Source organism: Diabrotica undecimpunctata, chromosome 7 (genome assembly GCF_040954645.1).
Source record: "Diabrotica undecimpunctata isolate CICGRU chromosome 7, icDiaUnde3, whole genome shotgun sequence".
Classification (NCBI taxonomy): Eukaryota; Metazoa; Arthropoda; class Insecta; order Coleoptera; family Chrysomelidae; genus Diabrotica; species Diabrotica undecimpunctata.
The window spans coordinates 79,106,388-79,128,236 of NC_092809.1; the positions used below are offsets into that span (position 1 = coordinate 79,106,388).

Consider the following 21,849-nt stretch of genomic DNA (forward strand, 5'->3'; position numbering starts at 1 on the left):
TGGAATACCCAACCGAAAAAAGAAAACAAATACAAACCGATTATTGGAAGCAATGAAACGTCTACTGTAAACACCATTCCTAGACAAGGTCATGTACATGTGTCCCGCATTGGTGTTGATATGAAAGCCGATGATCTTCTAAAATTTTTGGGTGAGACGGTACCCAACATTACTTTTAACTGCGTTGAATGGCATAAAACTGACAAATACTCCACATATAAGGTATCTTTCCCTTTCGATAAAATTGACGAAGTCTACAGTCCTAATATTTGGCCCAATGGAGCTGCCGTTAGGAGATTTAACTTCAACAGAAATTTTCAGCACAAAAAGAAGACGGAGGAAGAAACCTAGAAGCTTCTACAACATTTTATCAAAATAAACTAATTCAAAAAGGTACGGTAAGCATGTTTCATGTTAATTTGCAGTGTATTTCAAATAAAGTCGATATGATAAATGCTTTTCTTGCGGATGAAAAATTATATGACGTCATATGTTTTTCCGAGCACTGGCAAAGTGAAGAAAATTTAAAATTAATTAACATCTCCGGCTTTTCATTAGCTAATTTCTTTTGTAGGGTAAAAAAGAAACAAGGCGGAGTTGCAATTTATGTAAAAGAAAATCTTATGTATTCTTCTCTTAATCTAAATGAATATAATGTAGAGCAAAGTTCTGAGTTTTGTGCAATTTATGTACCTTCAATAAAAACCAATATTTTAACTGTATACAGATCGGGTAAGGGTGACTTTGACTTATTTTTGGTGAATTTTGAAAATGTCATAACATCCTTGCTTAATAAAGCAGATAAACTTATCATACTTGGTGATTTTAATATAAATTTTAAACTTGAATCTGAACCTTTTTTTGATATTCAAAATCTATTAACATCTTTTGGTCTAAAAACAACTATAAACGATTATACTAGAATCACATCCCAGTCCAGTAGTTGCATCGACAACATTATGACAAATTATTCTGAAACTATCTACAGAGTGGGCGTATTTGAACCTTGTTTTTCTGACCATCGAGCTCAGTTTTTATTTATTGACTCTGACCATAAAGTTGTTGACACTTATCAAACATTTCAACGGTTTATTACTTCTTCTGGTTTACAGAAGCTTAAACGTGCGCTAGCTAGTACAAATATGGACTTTTTCTATGATATTAATAATGATCCTGATTTTTTAACAGTCTTTCTTACCGAAACGTATAACAATTTAATATTAAAGCATTTTCCGCTAAAAAAAGTGCGACAAATGGCTGAAAAAACACCTGTGCAATGGTTTAATAATGAATTAAGATCTTACAGATCTAATCTTTCTCTTGTTAAACACATTGCAGATGCCACTAAGGATCCCGATTTATTCAAAGTATATAAACAACAAAAAGTTGAATATAATCGGCAATTAAAAATTGCAAAAAAGTCAGCTTACTGTAATTTTATTACTAATTCCAATAATGAACCTAGAGACTGCTGAAAAATAGTAAATTTCGAAAGAAACTACACAAGATCCAGTTCGGTACAACTTGATCTACCTCCAGACGAAATGAATCAATTTTTTACTACAATTGCAGAGAATATAATTACATCTCTTCCCAATATTAACGTCGATGTCCTCGTCAGTTATAGAAATTATCCTTCTCCGAGCAAGTCCTTTTTTTTTTCGTCCCGTTCTGGAAGAAGAGGTCTCTCAAATAATAAAGTCTCTTAGTAATTCTAATTGTAGGGACGTTCACGAAATTAATAGCAAAATTTTAAAAGAAACTTACCAAATAGTTTTAACACCTTTCACTCATCTTATTAATTTAATTCTATCAACTGGAGTATTTCCAGAAATACTAAAATACTCAAAAGTACTACCAATCTACAAAAAAGGTGATTCCTCAAAAACTGACAATTACAGACCTTAAGCATTGTTTCTACTTTTGGAAAAGTGATTGAAAAAGTTATCAAACAACAATTCTATTCCTATTTTGAGTCAAATAATTACTTTAGCAACTCACAATATGGATTCAGAAGTGCTCGTTCTACTACGAACGCGGTATTTAATGTTGTGAGCGAGGTGATTGAGGGGCTTGAACGCGGCAATCGCATAGCAATTTCTCTTTGCGACTGGTCGAAGGCATTTGATTGCGTTTCACACGACATTTTGCTTCACAAACTAAATTACTATGGAATCAGAGGTATCCCTCTTAAGCTTATAACTTCTTATCTGTGTGGCAGACACCAGGCAGTAGTGTCTAAAGGTCATCTCTCCGATTTTCTATCCGTTAAACATGGAGTCCCACAAGGTTCGGTCTTAGGACCTCTTTTGTTTATTATTTATGTCAACGATCTGCCTAAATTCATATCTCCGTTCAAAACCATACAATTCGCAGATGATACGACATACGTTATATCACGAAAAAATAATGATGATTTAAAAATGTCTCATGAGGAAGTTTCTACAAAATCTAGTTCATGGTTTGCTGCAAACAAACTAAAACTTAACTCTGATAAAACGCAAAATTTGGTTATATCTGCAAGTAATTTACACAATGATCTGGTTAACAAAGAGACTGTTAAACTATTGAGAATAACCATAGATAATCGACTTAACTGGTCGGCCCATATCTCACAACTTAAGGAAAAACTATCAAGTTCATTATTTGTTATTCGCCAACTAGCAAGGGTTGTCAACTTTGAAACATTAAAAATGACATATTTTTCCTTATTCCACTCTCATCTAAACTATGGTGTAATTATATGGGGCAATTCAACAAATGCACTTCAAATTTTTAGAATGCAAAAGAAAGCTGTCAGGATTTTAGCAAGGGTTAGTTATCTAGAACACTGCCGACCTTTCTTTATCAATTTTAAAATTATGCCGCTACCTAGTCTGTTGATATTTCAAGTTTTAACTGAAATTCACAGAAAACGTGCTCATTTAATAAAGCAGTCTGATGTCCATGTTCACAATACGCGAAACTGTCACTACCTACGAACAAATCGCTGTAGACTAAAGTCTTTCAGAAAAAAATAGTCTTAATTATAACTATTACAATATTTTACCAAAAAGTATAAAACAGCTAAGCTGTAATAGTTTCGATAAAGTTATAAAAAAATATCTTCTGAAACATTGTTTTTACTGCTCGGAAGAATATATGACTAATTGCAGAACATCGACTGAACTGCTTACCGTAACTTTGCCATAAATGTTTTTTCTATTTATTATATGTGTTCTTGTTTGTATATATTATTTAAGTTACGTTTTATATTCGTTTTTTTTTAATACTATGTATGTTCTTTTTGACTTGCTACAAACAATATTTGTATATGTTATGTAGTTAAATAAATACTCTACTCTACTCTACTCAGGCATTTGTTCCTCAGGTTAAATTTTACAAACTACTTTTTGTCACCTTGGTGATTTCTTTTGTAGATATTTTTACTTTATGTACCAAAGGGTTCCACAAATTCCTCATTTCGGTACTTCAGTTCACTGTTGTTAGTAGGTTCCCCTTCCAGCAACTCACGAAAGTGATCCATCGTAACAGAATATCCTCTTTGTTGGTAAGCAAGTTGCCATCCTTATCATTACATATACTGATTCTCGAATTGATGTTTTCTTTCTAATTGTATTTATATAGTGACAACTCTTTTTTGTTTTTCCTTGATTCATATGTCTTTCGAGTCGTAATATGTCGTTTTCTGATTCTAGCTTCTTTTTGGTGATTGCGGTTCTCCTCTCACCTCGGAGCATTTTTATTTTACCCTGTAAATCATAAGAACCGAAAATGGTCCATAATCTTTTTGTGTTCTAAAATAATTCTAACAACTTTTAAGTCTTTTTATATTTTTCCAAGTGTGCTTCCTAGATGACATACTAACTGTTTCACTGCTTGGTTCATCTTTTCTCTGTTTTGCCTGTAGAGGTTTTAAAATAAAATTCTGGTTCTAAAATTGGCTATCTGCGCAATACACAAACAGAAGCCCTTTTAAGAAAATTAAGAAAATTTCCATCCGTCCTCTTGCGAGAAAGAATTGTTAGGTTGCGTTACTTTCCTTAAACCGGCCGTGAGAAACAGTCGACTTCAAGTAGGGAAGTCCAAATCCAAAATAGGCGGATTAATTCGGTACTTTGCGTGTAAAAAATGAGAACAATAATATCAGAGTTTATAGAAGCATTTAAGTACACATAGTCTCATTTAAATAGATGCATTAGCAGCTAATCAGAAATTAAATTAAGTGTTTTAAGTTTAATTAAGTAAAGTTTAAAGCCAGTGCCGACTAAGGGAAAATAAACTTCTTTATAAGTTTTTTTAATGAATTTAATACATATCAAGATAGTTTAGATATAATTGCTGAATATTTTCTATTGGTGAACTAAGGAAATATACCTGGTTTGATAATTGGTTTGGCTTAATTTTTGTTCCATACAGTCCATCTAATTTACATACCGTTGCACGTCATTATCTACGTCAGAGATCGAAGTTGACATAGTTTCCAAAGTATAAAAAATTCCTGAATACATTTTAAATCAAATAGGTCACATAATTATTGCAAAAGTGGATTATACAACACAATAAATTAATATTTAATGTAAATAAATAGAAACAAAACAAGAGTTAAAAAATAATCTTGTTAAAAACAATTTGAGCCGCTTGTTTTAAAACCAACAGTTTAATTAATAGTAAATAATAACAACAAAACTAAAGTGTCAACACAGCAACTGTCAAATAAGTGTTACCAATTTATGCCAAAATTTCACCTTCGTTCGATTACAGTTACAGTGTGTTCCGAACAAATGTTCGTCATAAAAACGCTTTATAATGCATTTATATAAATAAAATGAAACATATTATTGTGTATTTCTTTAAGTTAACGTTAATCGAAATCTTGAAATATTATTTTCACGCTTATATAATAAAATATGTCTAGTGGCTGTAATGCCAGTTTACTCGGCAAAGTGATTCTAAAAAAGAGAACACACCGACAGCCTAAGTATTTCGTGTTGGTATCATGTGACGTCACGGGCTATGACGCCGATGACGTGCAACGGAATGTAAATTAGATAAAGTATATGTACTTAATGCAGTGCAGTGCTACGATTTTTGTATAAGGTATCTTCCACAATTTGTTCAGAATAACTTTTGTTTTTGTGTACAACCCGAAGGTTTGTATGTTCAGTACTCTACTAATCAAGCGATAACTAATATACTTCTTGTTCAGCTATCTTTCTCCAGATATATTGTATTAGAAAAGTTTTCATACAAATATATCATGATATATTATTAACTAAGGTAATGCCAAAATATTTTTGTTCAAATTTACACTTCAGCTTTACCCAGTTAAAAGGGTATTCTATCTAATTCTATAAATATTTGTTTAAAATCTGATTTGCCTAAATATTTACTTTTTTGATTTTGCGATGGTGTCTAGATATGTCTATTTTGCCAATATATTAGCATTCTATATAAACTTTTACTTAGCTGGACTATCAAGAAATAAAAATTCTTAATTTATAGCAATTATTTATTTATTACCTCTCATAATCTTCCATTCTCTTGGAAAATAGTCGGATAATTCTAATATAAATGTAGAGTGACAATATAAGGTAAGTGTGTTTGTTTTTTTTTTGACTATGTATGCATTTTGGTTTTTTAGAGAGATTTAGCATACTTGTCGTTCTTTTATAATCTGTCTTAAATCAATCTTCTCATAGGCCAAGCATCAAGTTTTCCCCGCCCCTAGAAAAAGGAACAAGGTGACGTCCTTTATTTTTCTGCTTTCTTTTTTCTATAGACTCACGTCCCAAAGCTCACTGTTGTGTCTTTCAAAACACCTATGCGTCGATTTGAACAGTTAACATACATACATCTGGAATTCTTATTTCTCTTTTAACCCACAATATCCCTTCCTCGTAAGTTACGCTACATCCGTAAGCTTTTTTACCCATCTACTGTTGTTCTAGTTGTTCGTTGTTGCATGATCTTAAATGTCTAGTTCTTTTCATCTGTTATTTTTTGTAATATTGGTCGAACCAGTCGTTTCTTTCTTGGTTTCGTAATATTCCTAATGTACTTTGGGCTGCTAATTTCAAAGCCTCCTTGAAGTTGTACCACATTTCTGTGCTTGTCAGGTCGACTGTTTAGGTTTGTTTTAGGGTTATTTTTATATGTGACTGGAACTGTTTCTATATGTTTTTTATTATTTAGCATATGTAAATTGTGTTTGTTCAGTGGTCCATTCTTTCCTGGCATTAAAATTTTTTTTTTGAAACTTGGGTCTTATAATGAAGTAGTCTGAGTCAATATTTGCGCCTCTGTAACTTCTGACGTCCATTAGGTTTGTAAAGTGCCTGTCATTGAAAATATGGTCAATTTGGTATGTAGTGTTTTAATTTGGAGATACAAGTTGCTTTATTGATGTTCTTATGAATAAAACACGTGCATGCCACAATCATGTCTTTGAAAGCTGAAATACTAATTGTAAGTCTTAATTTATTGTCATTAGTAACATTGTGAAGGTTATGTTTACCAATATATTCTTGGTTATCTGTTTTTTTATCTAATTATTTTATTTCTTTACATTTACAGTTTTCTAGTAGCTATTTTTTTTTGGCGTCTTTGATGGCTGTCTTTATTTGTTTGTTGGGTGGTGTATTGTAATTTTGAAATCTTTAGCGTTACGTCTCTTTTCTTTCCTAGAGTCTCTCGTATGTTTTTGAATTTAGTTTTTCAGATTTTTGTATTTTAAAAACACTATGTCGTATTTCTTAATATTTGTTTTATAAATTTATTTTTCTCATATAGCTCTACAACCAAGAATATCTTTCATTACTCAGATTCATGCAGTTGGATGTATCCGATGACAATATGGATGAATACAACCAAGAAATGACCACTGAGAAGTTAAAAGAACGATGGTCTGTTCAGTTTAAATATAAGCTCAAAGTAAACACAGTGAGATCCGTGGTCGGTATGTACGTCCGTGTAATAATTAAAATCTTAAGTTTGTTATTGGTTATAAATTAAATGGCTCCAGGTATATTTGCAATAGTATCGAAACGACTTCTGGTTTTGTATTGTTTATTTTATTTTTTAAATGATAGTGTTAATTTAAACAAACTTTGTAGATAAAGTTATTAATATTGTTAATTTAGACTTACAACACAGTTATTGTACCAGTCTTTTTACAAAAAACAAAATTTATTTAAATTACTATTGTTTGTATTTTGAGAACGATTTCCGAAGTGGAAATTAAAACGTTAATAAACTTACTTTTACCTTTAATTGTGGCTTATTCCCATTTAAATGGTAATTAATACAAGCTTAATAAAGAACAAACGAATCATAACGCATTACTAACAAAGATTAGACAATATCTTGTTTTGAATATTTATTGAGGAGGGCACAGATATAAAGTTTTCCTTCCACAAATAAGAAGTTTTTCTTGTAATCACTGTGCATTTAAAAAATATGAAATATAAATTAACTTACTTGAAAGCTGTCTAACAAAACTCTTGGCAACACTTCATCTATAGCACCCATATCTTTAGAGAATCGGTTAAGAATTCTTCCGCTAGGATTTGTATCAAAAAATCTCATCGGCGCTTTAAGTAACGTGTGAAATATGCTGCTGTGCAGATGGGTAGATGACATCATGCAAGCTTTATAGAACAGAAAAGATCTGGCTATCGTTAAAATAATAGCTAGTGCCATTAAAACACTATAAATATATATAGCGTAGTCTGTTTTAATGATATTTTGTACTTGACCGTCGAGTTGGATTTTGTCAAATAAGTCATCAAAATTTATTTGCTTCAAGATTAGTGAGCTATTATTATTCTCAGTATTGTAAAAAAATCGATGAGTTGCATTGATTTTGCTTGTTTGGTTTAATGGATATAATTCTATTTCATTAGTACCCGTCGATTGCAATAAAATGGCTGTGTTGTTTGAATGACGTATTTGCTCTTGAGAAGTCCTAAAAATATATAAATTTTTCTTAAAAATTATGCAGACTTTATTATGCAGAATTATGCACAAAAAAACACTAGTATTAAGAAATATGTATTATTATTTGTTTTTTTAATATCGAGGATATTAGGAAAACGAAACGGTGCATATTGTCGATACATACTAACGATACTATCTAAGAACGATACATATAAGATAATCAACCACAACTATAAACTTACATTACTATATGTAACATACGAAATTTTCATGTTTAGACGTTCATTTTGAAAGTGATTTTTAAAGCACAATATACAGTGATGAGTGCCTTAAGAACCGGAAAAATAACGCAAAATATAAAAAACATAATACTTAAGGAAATAAAAAATGATGATAATAGTAGAGGGAAGGAATTATTAAAACAATCAAGAGCAGCCTTTTTAAAGATGAGGAAATTTCTGAGTAACCAAAGACTCTGCAAATCCGATATCGGATGGTAAAATGTTATATCCACTCTATTCTTCTTTATGGTGTCGAAGGCTGGACCGTTAATGTTGACTTAATGAGAAAACTGGAAGCTTTTGAGATGTGGCATTTTAGGAGAACTTTGAAGATGCCATGGACCGATCATATTACGAACGAAATGGTGTTGCACAGAATGGAAGAGACAGAGAACTTTTGACCACCATTAAAAGGCGCAAGACAGCATATTTGGGGCACATACTTAGAAATGATTAATACGAGTTGTCGCAGCTGATTATGAAATGTAAAATCGAAGGAAAAAGGGTAGACGATAAATATCCTGGCTGAAAAACATTCGCGATTGGACCGGGTTAAACACACAGACGCTCTTAAGAAAAGCAGAAGATAGAGACAAATTTGCAACGGTTATACCCAACCTTGATTAGTGGAGACGGCACTAGAGGAAAAAGAAGTATTGACAAAAGTGTATGCGACGTCTCAGATCATAGTAGAAATTATTTTTATTGATCAATATATAAACATAACTAATATCGAAAAACTTACTTAGTACTTACCAGAAAGTTACCCATAGATCAACCAAAACATTAAAACCTTGTGCAAGAACGAGCAGAATGGCTATAAACGTTACAAAACAAATACTTTTAGTAGACGCAATGTATTGCCCAAAGGTTGTGCCGATTTTAGAATTTCCTGACTCCTCTTCAATTACTTGGGGATCATCATACATACTTTCCGAAAAATCCTGCAAATCAAAAATTACCTTTTACTATATTCAGTAATTTAAAAAATAGTTATTTTTAAAATACAATAAATTAAAAACTTACTTTTTAAATATTAAAAAACCAACTATAAGTTAAAACTCGCAGCCATTGAAAAAAAGTGTTTCTGATTTATTGATTAATACTGTGCAGCCAAGATCGAATATATAATTTTAACTAGTGTAAGGATCATTACAAAGCAGCGGAAAGTATACAATAACTTAAAGCTAAAAGTTGACAAGCGTGAGGATGGAGCGAAAAATTTCATTTTACAAATTTAAAATGTATATATCTAAAAATCTATATTTGGTGCAATTAAAGAATGAAATCTAAATAGGCCGGCCTGTGTCTAACACCGTGTTCTGTTCATGGCATAAATTTTTGGTGGTTACTTGCTTCTTTTAATTAAAAAAAAAAGTTCCCTTTGTGGAATATGCCATACGGTATTTTTGAATATTCAAGTTACATTTAATTATTAAAATAGAACCTTGAAAATAATATTTTAATAACCAAAACATTGCGTTATTTAGTTCAATATTAAATCAACAATACGTGAGTTAAGAGTCGAAAAACCTCTTGCGTGACCCAGTATAATCACCAAGAATTAGGTTTTATAGATTTCATAATATTTTATAAATGGTTTCTATCTATTTTACAAAATGAGAAAATATGACTACAGCAGGGCAATGACGAGACTAATCTCTTCCTACTTGAGCAACCGGAACTTCAGAGTTCGAATGAAATAAGTCTTGTCCGAACTCGGAACCACGGAGGCTGGTGTGCCACAGGGAGCGGTCGGTCCTGTCACCCCTGCCGTACTCAATATTTACGCAGACCTTTCCAGAACAACAGAAACACTATTAAGGCTTTATGCCGATGACACTTCGATAGAGGACAAGCACCGAAATGTAGACATAGCAGTAAACAACCTGCAAACCGCGTTGGACGAAATCGAGGAGTGCTATTCAAAAAAAAAAAACATCAGCAATCAGAGGAATAACTTACTGTACAGAACAATCCCATCTAGTGGAAAAGCGAGTCAAAATACCTGGGAGTCACCATGGATAAAGGACTTACATTTAAAAAGCACGTAGATGTCACAGTGCAAAAAGCCAACATGGCTAAAGCATCAATTAGAGGACTCATATACAGAAAAAGCAAATTAAGGATAATAACCAAAATGAGATTATTAAACAGTATCATTCTTTCGATACTTACATACTCATCTCTCGCATGGGGACAAAACTGTAATACTACAAAGAAGAGGATTCAAGCAGTTCACCACAGCTTTAAGAGAAGCCGCCAACATCTTAATATTTGTAGCAGAACGCTTTATATACATGGAACTACATCAGGTTAGGGTGACTGAAATAATGAAGGATGGAGCCAGGATTAAATTCGCAGAGTTGAAAAACCACACTAGTCCCATACTGCGACAAATCATGAGATATGACGCTTTCCACCGTTGGAAAGACAAGAGACCTAAACAAGAAACAGTGAAATAAATAAAGGAACCAAATCAAAGCGAAGACAAATAAAATAAAATGTAGTGACAGAAAACAAAATAAATACGGGAGAGAAAATCAAACAAGAAAACAAACAAATAAAATCACCAAAGAGAAAAATAAAACCCAAAAGAGAAAAATAAATAAACCAACAGAGGATAGTTCGTAGATCTAAAAATTCAATAAACAAATTGCCGCACTGTGTGGGTCCTAAGGGGATAGGACCAAAAGTACACCAACAGGACCCTCATATAGACATCCCACCAAAAAAAATAACAAGATGATAAAAAACGACTTAGGCCAACAAAAAAAAACTAAAAAAAAGACCAAACACTTGAGCGCCAAGTCTCCAAACTGGACGTAGTCCGGAGCAGAGACTTGGGGCCCAAGCAAGCAATTTTAGATTCGCCGACAAGTCACCAGAGGATAACAGCACCAAGCGCGTCACGGTGTCCTGAATTTGAATCGGTTATAGAATCATTTTGGGGTTCTATTACCTAGGACTCCCACATGAAGAGCATTTAGCTGATAGTTGTGCCCCTATCACACGTTAGAGTGCTATAGGGGGGAAAGGGATGGTCTGGAGCATTAAAGCGCGGTGAAGTGACTCCTGTTATTAACTCGAGTTAATACACCTCGCTACAATGAATTGTTACACCCGAACGTAATTCTTAGGGGTGAATATGTCTCACCGTCTGGGTTTAATTAAATTGTTTGCTTTATTATTGCTCTATCTGTCTATTTTATCTATTCTATTTTATTTATTTTATTTGATCTATTCTATTTTATCTATTATCTATTCATATTTCTTCTATATTCGTATCTATTTTATTAATAGTGTTTATTAGACCTCTGTCGAACGCTATTAAACTGACTTGAATTTTAGAGTTTTCAATAACAAACGAAAGTACAATCTTTATTTTTCGAAGTTCAACATGGAAAATTGGTTGCTAGTCAGGCCAACACCATACTTTTAAAGTGATCTTTAATACATTTATATGTAGAAAACATGTCACTACTGAATTACTTGGTAATACATAAACTGAGTACTAAGGGACACCCGTCTTCAGAACTCCTTTAAAATTATAAAGCTCAGTTCAATTTATCCCTAAAAATATACTTTCTAGATTCACCGTTGGACTTCTCAAAAAATCTTGGAGGTGTGAGCGACCACCATGTTTAGAACAAACCCATGCCCGTTAAAAAATCCTTCAAATTTGAAATCAGAGGATATTGTTTCATAACAAGCAACTATGGTAATTAAAGTACAGAAAAAATTTAATTTTGTTAATTAGTAAATTTCAAGTAAAACGTCAACGTAACTATGATTATCATATTGCATTATAAACCAATTCTTCAAATTTTATACCATAAGATTTAAAATTAGCTATACTATATAATAATATAAATGTATATACAGTAGACTCCCTCTATAACGAGAACTGAAATGACAGACTAATTACCTCGTTATAAGCCGATCTCGTTATATCAGACAATAATAATACTGTGCATACATATGAATATGTAGTTTTCTAAACCATTAACTTCCTATAGTGAAGCCATTCGGAGCAATATAAGATGCTAATAAGTATTGTTTGAATGGCCTTTTTGAAAAAAAGTTATTTACTTTTATTGTCAATGAAATATATTCAAACATAAAATTGTTTACTTTTATTATCAATGATATACGTTAAAACAAAAAATATGTACTTATATTTTTTTCCAACAACATAATGTATAAAGCGTATTTTCAAGGATAACATAAACTATTGCTTCTGCAATTTTAAGAACTCTGTCATTTTTAACTGCTTTAAATGGTCCAGTATCATTCTATCATATTTTCTAAAGATGTGAAACAGTTGTATTTATTCATTGTAAAGAAGTTTATTGCGGGCTGCAGTTAAGTTTATTGAGGGGCTGTTTGAAAAGGTATTTATCCAAATAGTAAGTATATATAGCAAAAGTAGCCACGACCCGACCAAAAACGTTAAAAAACACGTTTTTGGATCTTATTTTCTCTCGTTATAACCAAATTTGCCTCGCTGTAGACGGTTATAGTTCAATAGAAATTTCACGGGACATCTAATGTATCTCGTTATAAGCGAAACCTCGCAATAATCGTGTTCGTTATAGAGGGAGTATACTATATATATATATATGTATATATATATATATATATATATATATATATATATATATATATATATATATATATATATATTTGAAAGCAAATGGAAGTTAACTTCTCTCGATTTTCTTTTCTATTATTTTTCAGTGATATATATCAGTCAGAAAAATAAATAAAATAAATGCAAAATTTATTGTTTACGATAATATGAATTATACATTAATTTAAAATACTTACACTCAAAGTCGATATTCCGGATGATTTTCTTCTACTACGCGCCGAAGCACATCCACTTTTTATTAATTTACCCCCATCCGAGTCTGAGTCTTCTTCCTTGTCTTCTGTTTCATCAGCGGCAACTAATAATTTGGTGAAATCTAGATTATAGTCCATCAGTTCATTAAAGGTACCCTGAGCTTCAATTTTACCCTATAATTATAAAATATTTTATTTAAGTTAAATAAATACTAAATAATCTACTCAATATCTTATGAAAATTGTAAGCAATTTTGAAAAAATCCAAAGAAAACTACTCTTAGTTGGAAATAACTCGGTAAAGCTGAGTTTATGTTTATAAAAAGGTGTAATACGAATGTTTTAAACTAAAAATTAAGTATTTTTGTGACATATAGTGAGAAATATTGGAAGGTATGATTTACTTCAGTCGGTTATGGAAGGACAAGGTGTTTCGTAAAAGAAACCCGTGAAGACAACATATTTCCTGGCTGGATAACTTAAGATGTTACAACAACCGATAAACCCTATACTGAGATTAAAGTTTTAATGTAGCGCACGAAAAAAACATGAAGTAACAATAATAATAGGAGATCTCAATGCAAAAGTGGGAGAAGGCAAAGTTGAAAACATCATTTCTGAAAATAGACTGAGACTACGGAATGAAAGAGGCAACACAGTACTTCAGTTCTGTCAAGTACAGAATATGAATCTGTCTGTTTGCAGACAGAGAAGAAGACAAAAGACAACAGACAATTTCAAATACTTGGGAGTTCAAATAACATCAAAAGCAGGAAGTAGCGAAGAAATACACTCCAGGATTGGCCAAGCAAGATCAGCCACCAGACAGCTACACGGACTATTATGGAATAAAAAAATAACAAAAGAAAATAAAAGAAGAATCTATAAAACAATAATAGAAAGTATTGGGCTGTACGGCGCCGAACTCTGGGAAATAAACCAAAGAAACAAATCAAAAATTAAGGCCATGGAAATGAACTACTGGAGACGATGTCGCCAGCTCACTAGACTTGATAGGGTGAGAAACGAAGATATTCGGAGAGAAATGGAAATCGATCTAGACATAATAGACACAATCGAAGCCAAAAGACTTAACTGGTATGGACACCTTCAGAGAATGAATAAAAATATGAATGAAAAATGAATGAATGAATGAAAAAAAAATAGAAGAATGGATTCCGCCAACTAGAAGAAAACGAGGTAGACCAAGACGATCCTGGAGAGACGATGTCGACGATGCAATGACCGCCAGAGATTTAACAACTGAAGATTGCTTCGACAGAAAACGCTGGAAATTAGGATGCGAGAAGCGGCGCCAGCTGTAGAAGACTCGCTTGTTATATATATAAATTCTTCTCATTTTTAGGGTGCCTTTCCGTTCCGAACGTTGGCGATCATTCTGGCTATGATGACTTTGTTGGTAGCTATAAGGAATAGCTGTGTTGAGATATTTCTATACCGTGCTCTCAGGTTAGCAAGCCAAGATATTTTTCTTCATCCTGGGGCCCTTATTCCCTCAATTTTGCCTTGCAAAATGCATTGGAGTAGCTCATATCTGCTTTGATTTCTCATTATATGTCCCAAGTACTGCATCTTCCTTCACGATGTTCACCAAATCCGCGGTAGTGTTCATTTTCCGTAGTACTTCTTCATTGGTGACTTTTTCTGTCCATGGTATCTTCAGGATCCTTTTGTATAACTATAGCTCAAAAGCCCAAAGTTTTGATTGAGTTTCCGCCTTCAATGAGCTTTATTTTTGTTTCTAGAGTGAGATCATGGTTCTTGAACTAAGAGCTCATAGTCAAAAACGCACTTTTTGGGAACTATAGTTCCCAAGTAGTTGTAGTGTAAGACCCGTTCAATTCTCATTTGGTTCACATACTGATTTGCTCTTTGCTATTCAAACACTATTGTATCATGTGCATATCGCAGGCAATTGAGCTTGACGCCATTTATTGAGATGTCTTTATCAATATCTTTTAGAGCTTCTTTTGAAAATGTGCTCCGAGTACAGATTAAATATCATTGGTGAAATTATGCACCCCTGTTTCACTTCCCTTAAGATTTTGATCTGATCTGTATATTCTCCATCTGTTTGGAGCACCGCTGGTTGATAGGTTAGCTATTATTTTTAGGTCTCTTCCGTCAATCCCTGTCCTCTTCAGCACTTCCATCATTTGTTCATGCCTGACTATCAAAAGCCTTCTTGTAGTCAATCAGGCATGCAAAAACATCACAGCTGACATCTCTATATTTCTGAAACAATACCTGCACGCTAAATAAAGCTTCCCTCGTACCAATGGCGTTCACAAATCCAAACTGATTTGGCGCAATTTGTTTCTCGCGTTTCCGATAAATTCTTTTGTGGATGACTTTTAAAAACAGCTTATGGTCCAATAGTCTTCACAAACTTTGCTCCTGGTTTGGGCAATGTACGAACTTTGATTTGCGCCACTTTACTGGTATTTTTTCTGCCTTGTATATTTAATTAAATATTTCAGTTATTATTTTTATTTGTTCTTGTTATGAATATAAGGTTGAAACAAATATCTAGCAGATTATACACGTGGAAGTCTCCACAATAAAGACAATAAAGAAAATTTCACCAGAAATCAAATTAGACTACATAATTAATAATCAAAGTACTGGTGTGAGACTATTTTCTTGTGGCATCTTAATGCAATTACCATTTTCCATCCAAACTGACTATCATCTACTTCTTCTTCCATTTTTTTATTTATACGACCATGTATAAGTGTCAAGAATAATTTGAGAATAAGACTTATTAATGATATTGTTCTGCATTCAGTGTAGTATTTGGCGTTTGTGTTTTTAGGGATAGCACAAAAGGTGGAAAGTAATCATTGTTGTATGTCCTGTTTTGTATATTGTGTTAAAAAGATCTACTATAATGTCTAAAGGTTGCCACACATATACTACGATAAATTGATAACGATTTAATTGTACCGTTAAAACTCTACAGTTCGTCGTATATTTTACTATCATACACGTTATGATAAATCGCTACGATTAAACGGCACCGTTAAAACTGTAGAGTTCTCTTCTTATCAATAATCAACAATTTTCATGTGTAATTTTTGACTAACGACGACATCTTAGCGGTGGTGTGATCAATATTTACCTTGAAAAAGATCAAGCAGTGGAAAAATCGTACTATCTGGTGTAAAGACTGGCTGATGAAAGGAGAAGTTTATTCTCATGCGAATTTATTAAGGATATTACAATTTTTTTTAAAAGACTGGCATAATTTTCCAAGAATGGATAATAATACTTACTTATATCTGCTATCGTATCGCCAATTATCTAAAAGAAAGATACTGTTCTGAGAAATACTATTAAACGAACATACACGTATCGATAAAACTGCACAGTTCTTCTGTTTCCGATGAATCTATTGATATTTTTGTACTGTTGTGTTCGACGATCAAGTTTTTAAAAATAGTAGAAAATTTTTCAGTTTTACCCCATGCACGTAGCGATTATTAGTGTAATTTGAATGGTACAGTTAAATCGTAACGATTTATCGTAGCGTGTATGGCGTTTTTAAGTTTTCATTATTTATGCACTTTAAGCTTTCTACTGGGATTTAGTCTGGACCTACTGCTTTACGATTTTTGCAATTTTTTTTGCCATTTTATTTTTGTCTTTTTCAAAACCTCATCATCTTCTACTTATACTTCCATATGTTCTGGTCTATTGTCTTTGAACAATACATTTGTGTATTCTATGCATCTCTTTAATTTTTTGTTATTATTCAACACTAGTTTCCCATTTTTATCTTTCAGTATTCTAGGTTTTCTTTTTTATTGTTGTGAGTTAATTATTTAATTTTTTTTGTGTGTGTTAAAACTATCATGTCTCTTCTGGTTTTCTTCTATTTCTGAGCATTGCGTTTTTAACCATTCTTCTTCCGGTTGCTTAATTTTGTATTTTATTTGTTTATCGATTTTTGTTACATCTTATATGTTGACGTCGTTCTTTTATTAACTCTAGAATTTCCTGCATCATCCATTGTTTATTTTTGTGTATCTGTTTGGTGTCAGAATTTCTTTCTGACTTTTATGTATTTCTGTCTTCATAATCATTTTGTATTTTTGTATCTGTTTCAGTATTTTCTAGAATTTGTTTTTTAACATTTAAGGAATACATCAATCTCCTTCGATATATTCGGTCTCCACTTCGTCTCCTGAAGGCGGAATCCCACTACTCGTGTATTTGGCAAGTACGCCAATATTTGTGTACTTACCAAACACATTAAGTTTCAAGCTCAGTTTCAAGTACAGTGCTTCCATTATAATGGACTTTCACTACTTGTGTATTTGACAAGTACGCCAATACTGGGTTACTTGGCAAGTACAGCAACTTTTTTTACCTCTCGGCCTTCAGTATTTATTTTGTTTCCCTCGTGATTCCTTTCACTTGCGTCATTTTTACCGATAACCAGCGGGACTTCGCAAGTTGCAAATAATTTTACAAGTAATGCCAGAATGAATCACTTACATGACAAATATAGGCAAGTGACGAATATTTGCCAAATACACGAGTAGTGGGAGTCTGCTTTAAAACAAGCACTGTCCTACAAGCCGTTGTGTTTTGATAAGCCTTACGTTGTTGATGAGCATATAAACCTTATTCATTTTACAAATTCCCAATCGTCAATAGAACCACGTGTAAGCCAAACAAGGTCGTACTGATGTACGACCTATGTATTATATGATTTTTAAAAATATTTACTTTTGAAACTGTTAGTGTAAGAATTTCTTGAAATTTAATCATTATATCACAATTAAACTAAACTCTAAAAAATAACACGACCAGTAAACAACTTAACAATAACTATAACATAAATATAACACGATATATAATTATTAACTTAAAAATCGACACGATACAATTTGAATTTAAAATGCTGACAAGTTGGGATCTCTGACATGAGAATCTGTCTCGCTTAAGGTAATAAATTATATTTAATAGCATCTTGACGAATGAGACGGTGAATATCAACACGTGCTCATGTTTACTGATGGGAATTTGGTAAACGAATGAACTTTAGATGGGAGTTTTCCCATGACAAAATTAGACGCAGCGCTCATAAGCCCTAAAAAATAATAAAGCTCCTTAAATTAACATAATGTTGTATTTTTCAGTTTTTGTCCTAATCAATTACTCTAACGTTTCTCTTCTCAGACAGTCAGAAAAGGAACTCCGTGACGTCACACCAACTTCGTTTCTAAGCTAGGTTTGAAATTTTTTCTTGGGTCTAAATAAGAAACATTTTATTGTTTCACTACAGTTAAAAATTATCAACTTATTTCAGCTTGTCCTCATTAGTGGTTAGACACGATATCTTAAGTAGATTTTTCAAAATCTACATCTCATATGTTTTCATTAATTGATTTTACTTTCAGTGACAACTATTCCAATTATCGTAACAGTTGAGGGAAAGTTAGATTGAGTACCTCCTCCATCATGTCAGACTTTATTGCTCGCCCAAACACAAGGTAAATGAAGAGGGGTGCTCTTGGTAAGGTTAGCTTCCTGTCAAAAGTAGAATTAAAACAGCTCATAGAACTGACAATAAGCCTCAGAAACAGGATGACTCCTTAGAAAATAAATTACCGAGAAAATAATAGTGTTGACATTCGTTAATCGATTATTGTTTTCTGCCCTTCTAAAAACACGCATATAGAAAAACGGTATGCTTTATTACGCTTAATAAAACTATTTTAAAATCTAACAACCCTAATCGGTCAGCAATTACGTCATCAAGAACAAAATTGACAAGGATGGATGAGATCGAGGACACCATAGGTGTTCCAAAAATTTGTAAATAATATTATCCTCAAATACTAAGAAATTAGTACCGAAGAAAACATAATGACTGATTTGTACTAAAAGGTAAGGGTGGATTTTTAAAAACGATACCGCTTCCCTGTCAAGTTTGTCAACAAGATTTTGTTAATGAAATAACTCTTCAATGAAGGTTGAAGGCCAAATCTTAGACCTAGAGACAACAACTTCAGAATGTTGTGAAAAATCTAAACATCAGAAAGATTCTTAATCCATTTAGGATTAAATGGATTTTTTTTTTAACTCAAGGAAACCTAAGTTATCAAGTTTCTAAGAAGGTAGTCCACAGCTATATGGTAAGTGAAATTGATTTTCTTATATAGAGAAGATTTAAAACTATCTAATAGAAGAGAAGGAAGAGTATGGTCTAACTGATTTCTAATATTTTTATCAACAACAGATTTTTTTTATTTAACAACTTCAGAATGTTGTGAAAAATCTAAACATCAGAAAGTATCTTAATCCATTTAGGATTAAATGGATTTTTTTTTAACTCAAGGAAACCTAAGTTATCAAGTTTCTAAGAAGGTAGTCCATGGCTATATGGTAAGTGAAATTGATTTTCTTATATAGAGAAGATTTAAAACTATCTAATAGAAGAGAAGGAAGAGTATGGTCTAACTGATTTCTAATATTTTTAAATTCAGAATATTATGATCACTTAGACCATACTCTTCCTCCTGATGAACTGATGATAACGTCTTCAATTAAAGAATGTGATATCCTTTCTTTTATTCTCCAACTGTTGACCGACATTATATATATATGTGTGTATATATATATATATATATATATATATATATAAATATATATATATAAATATATATATATATATATATATATATATATATGTATATATATATATATATATATATATATATATATATATATATATACAAGAATTACTGGATATTAGTGACTGTCAATATAAACAAACAACACAGTTTATTAGGGTTGCAGTCAGGTCACTAATAAACTGTGTTGTTTGTATATATATATATATATATATATATATATATATATATATATATATATATATATATATATATATATATATATATATATATATATATATATATATATATATATATATATATATATATATATATATATAAACTAAGGTACACTCGAAGAGTTGTGGGTTTTTCGGTCAAAGTGGAGAAATAAAAGACAAAGACGATGGCTACTTCATCTATTTATTGAAGACGTTTCGCTTTCTGCTCAGAAAGCATCATCAGTTCATCTAAAAAGAACAATATGAAACCAAACATCCATAGAGAAGTTATAACCAAAGTGTGTTACCTTACAAAGACATGTAGCAGTCAGTGATGTAAAAAATATGAAAAAGCTTACAAAGCTGGACATTCAGAGTTAACGTTGTATATAACAATTAATTGAAACTAGGTAAAGTTTGCAATTTGACAAAATTAGCACAGCAAAAGAACATGTGATAAAAATACATGTATATATAAAAAAATTTTTATAAAAACTTAGTAAAAAACATTAAGGTTTATTTTAAAGTGTAAAGAACTAAAAAGATCATTAGATTGCACTTCCAACAAATTTATTTAAAAATTATATTTTAATTTTAACTTTAGGTAACATTATAAGTTATTAAAGATTAATAGTAATAAAGAAAAAAAAAATGAAGTTACCAGTCTTTAGCTTACTGAGGCTCGTTAAGTAAGCTCAGTAAGCTAAAGACTGGTAACTTCATTTTTTTTTTCTTTATTACTATTAATCTTTAATAACTTATAATGTTACCTAAAGTTAAAATTAAAATATAATTTTTAAATAAATTTGTTGGAAGTGCAATCTAATGATCTTTTTAGTTCTTTACACTTTAAAATAAACCTTAATGTTTTTTACTAAGTTTTTATAAAAATTTTTTTATATATACATGTATTTTTATCACATGTTCTTTTGCTGTGCTAATTTTGTCAAATTGCAAACTTTACCTAGTTTCAATTAATTGTTATATACAACGTTAACTCTGAATGTCCAGCTTTGTAAGCTTTTTCATATTTTTTACATCACTGACTGCTACATGTCTTTGTAAGGTAACACACTTTGGTTATAACTTCTCTATGGATGTTTGGTTTCATATTGTTCTTTTTAGATGAACTGATGATGCTTTCTGAGCAGAAAGCGAAACGTCTTCAATAAATAGATGAAGTAGCCATCGTCTTTGTCTTTTATTTCTCCACTTTGACCGAAAAACCCACCACTCTTCGAGTGTACCTTAGTTTATATTGGATTGACGGTCGTACTCCTTTTCTCGATATATATATATATATATATATATATATATATATATATATATATATATATATATATATATATATATATATATATATATAAGTAACTACTGAACTGAGATAGTTAATAAACTAAAACATTTGTACGTTAAAGATCAGCAGTAATACTTTAATACTTACATCGTTAATAACAACAATTAAAGTTAGCTTTCTTTAAGTATTGAATTTGATGGGTTACTAGGATCCTCGTTTTTCCTCTTAAGTGATTTACAATACAGCTTTCAAATAAATGTTTTCCGACATGAGTGTCCACAGCCGACAAAGGATCATCCAATAAATAAATATCAGCATTCCTGTAGATTGCTCTTGCCAAATTGATTCTTGCCCTTTGGCCTCCACTAAGAGAGACACCCTTCTCTCCAACGATTGTTCTATCTTTATGGGGAAATTTATTGCTCGCCCAAACACAAGGTAAATGAAGAGGGGTGCTCTTGGTAAGGTTAGCTTCCTGTCAAAAGTAGAATTAAAACAGCTCATAGAACTGACAATAAGCCTCAGAAACAGGATGACTCCTTAGAAAATAAATTACCGAGAAAATAATAGTGTTGACATTCGTTAATCGATTATTGATTTCATCTGTCAGGAGTTGTCTT

At 31.7% G+C, this 21,849-nt stretch overlaps 1 protein-coding gene across 1 annotated transcript in view; it reads right to left on the reverse strand.

Annotated features, from left to right (window-relative positions):
- Positions 1 to 21,849, reverse strand: part of LOC140445517 (ATP-binding cassette sub-family C member 4-like) — a 137,379-nt gene that overhangs the window by 39,586 nt on the left and 75,944 nt on the right. The window contains exons 8-10 of the mRNA XM_072537597.1: positions 13,050 to 13,241; positions 8,976 to 9,163; positions 7,480 to 7,966 (exon numbers count right to left, since the gene is read on the reverse strand). Of these exons, the coding sequence (XP_072393698.1) occupies positions 7,480 to 7,966; positions 8,976 to 9,163; positions 13,050 to 13,241 (867 nt within the window). The remainder of the gene's footprint in view (positions 1 to 7,479; positions 7,967 to 8,975; positions 9,164 to 13,049; positions 13,242 to 21,849) is intronic.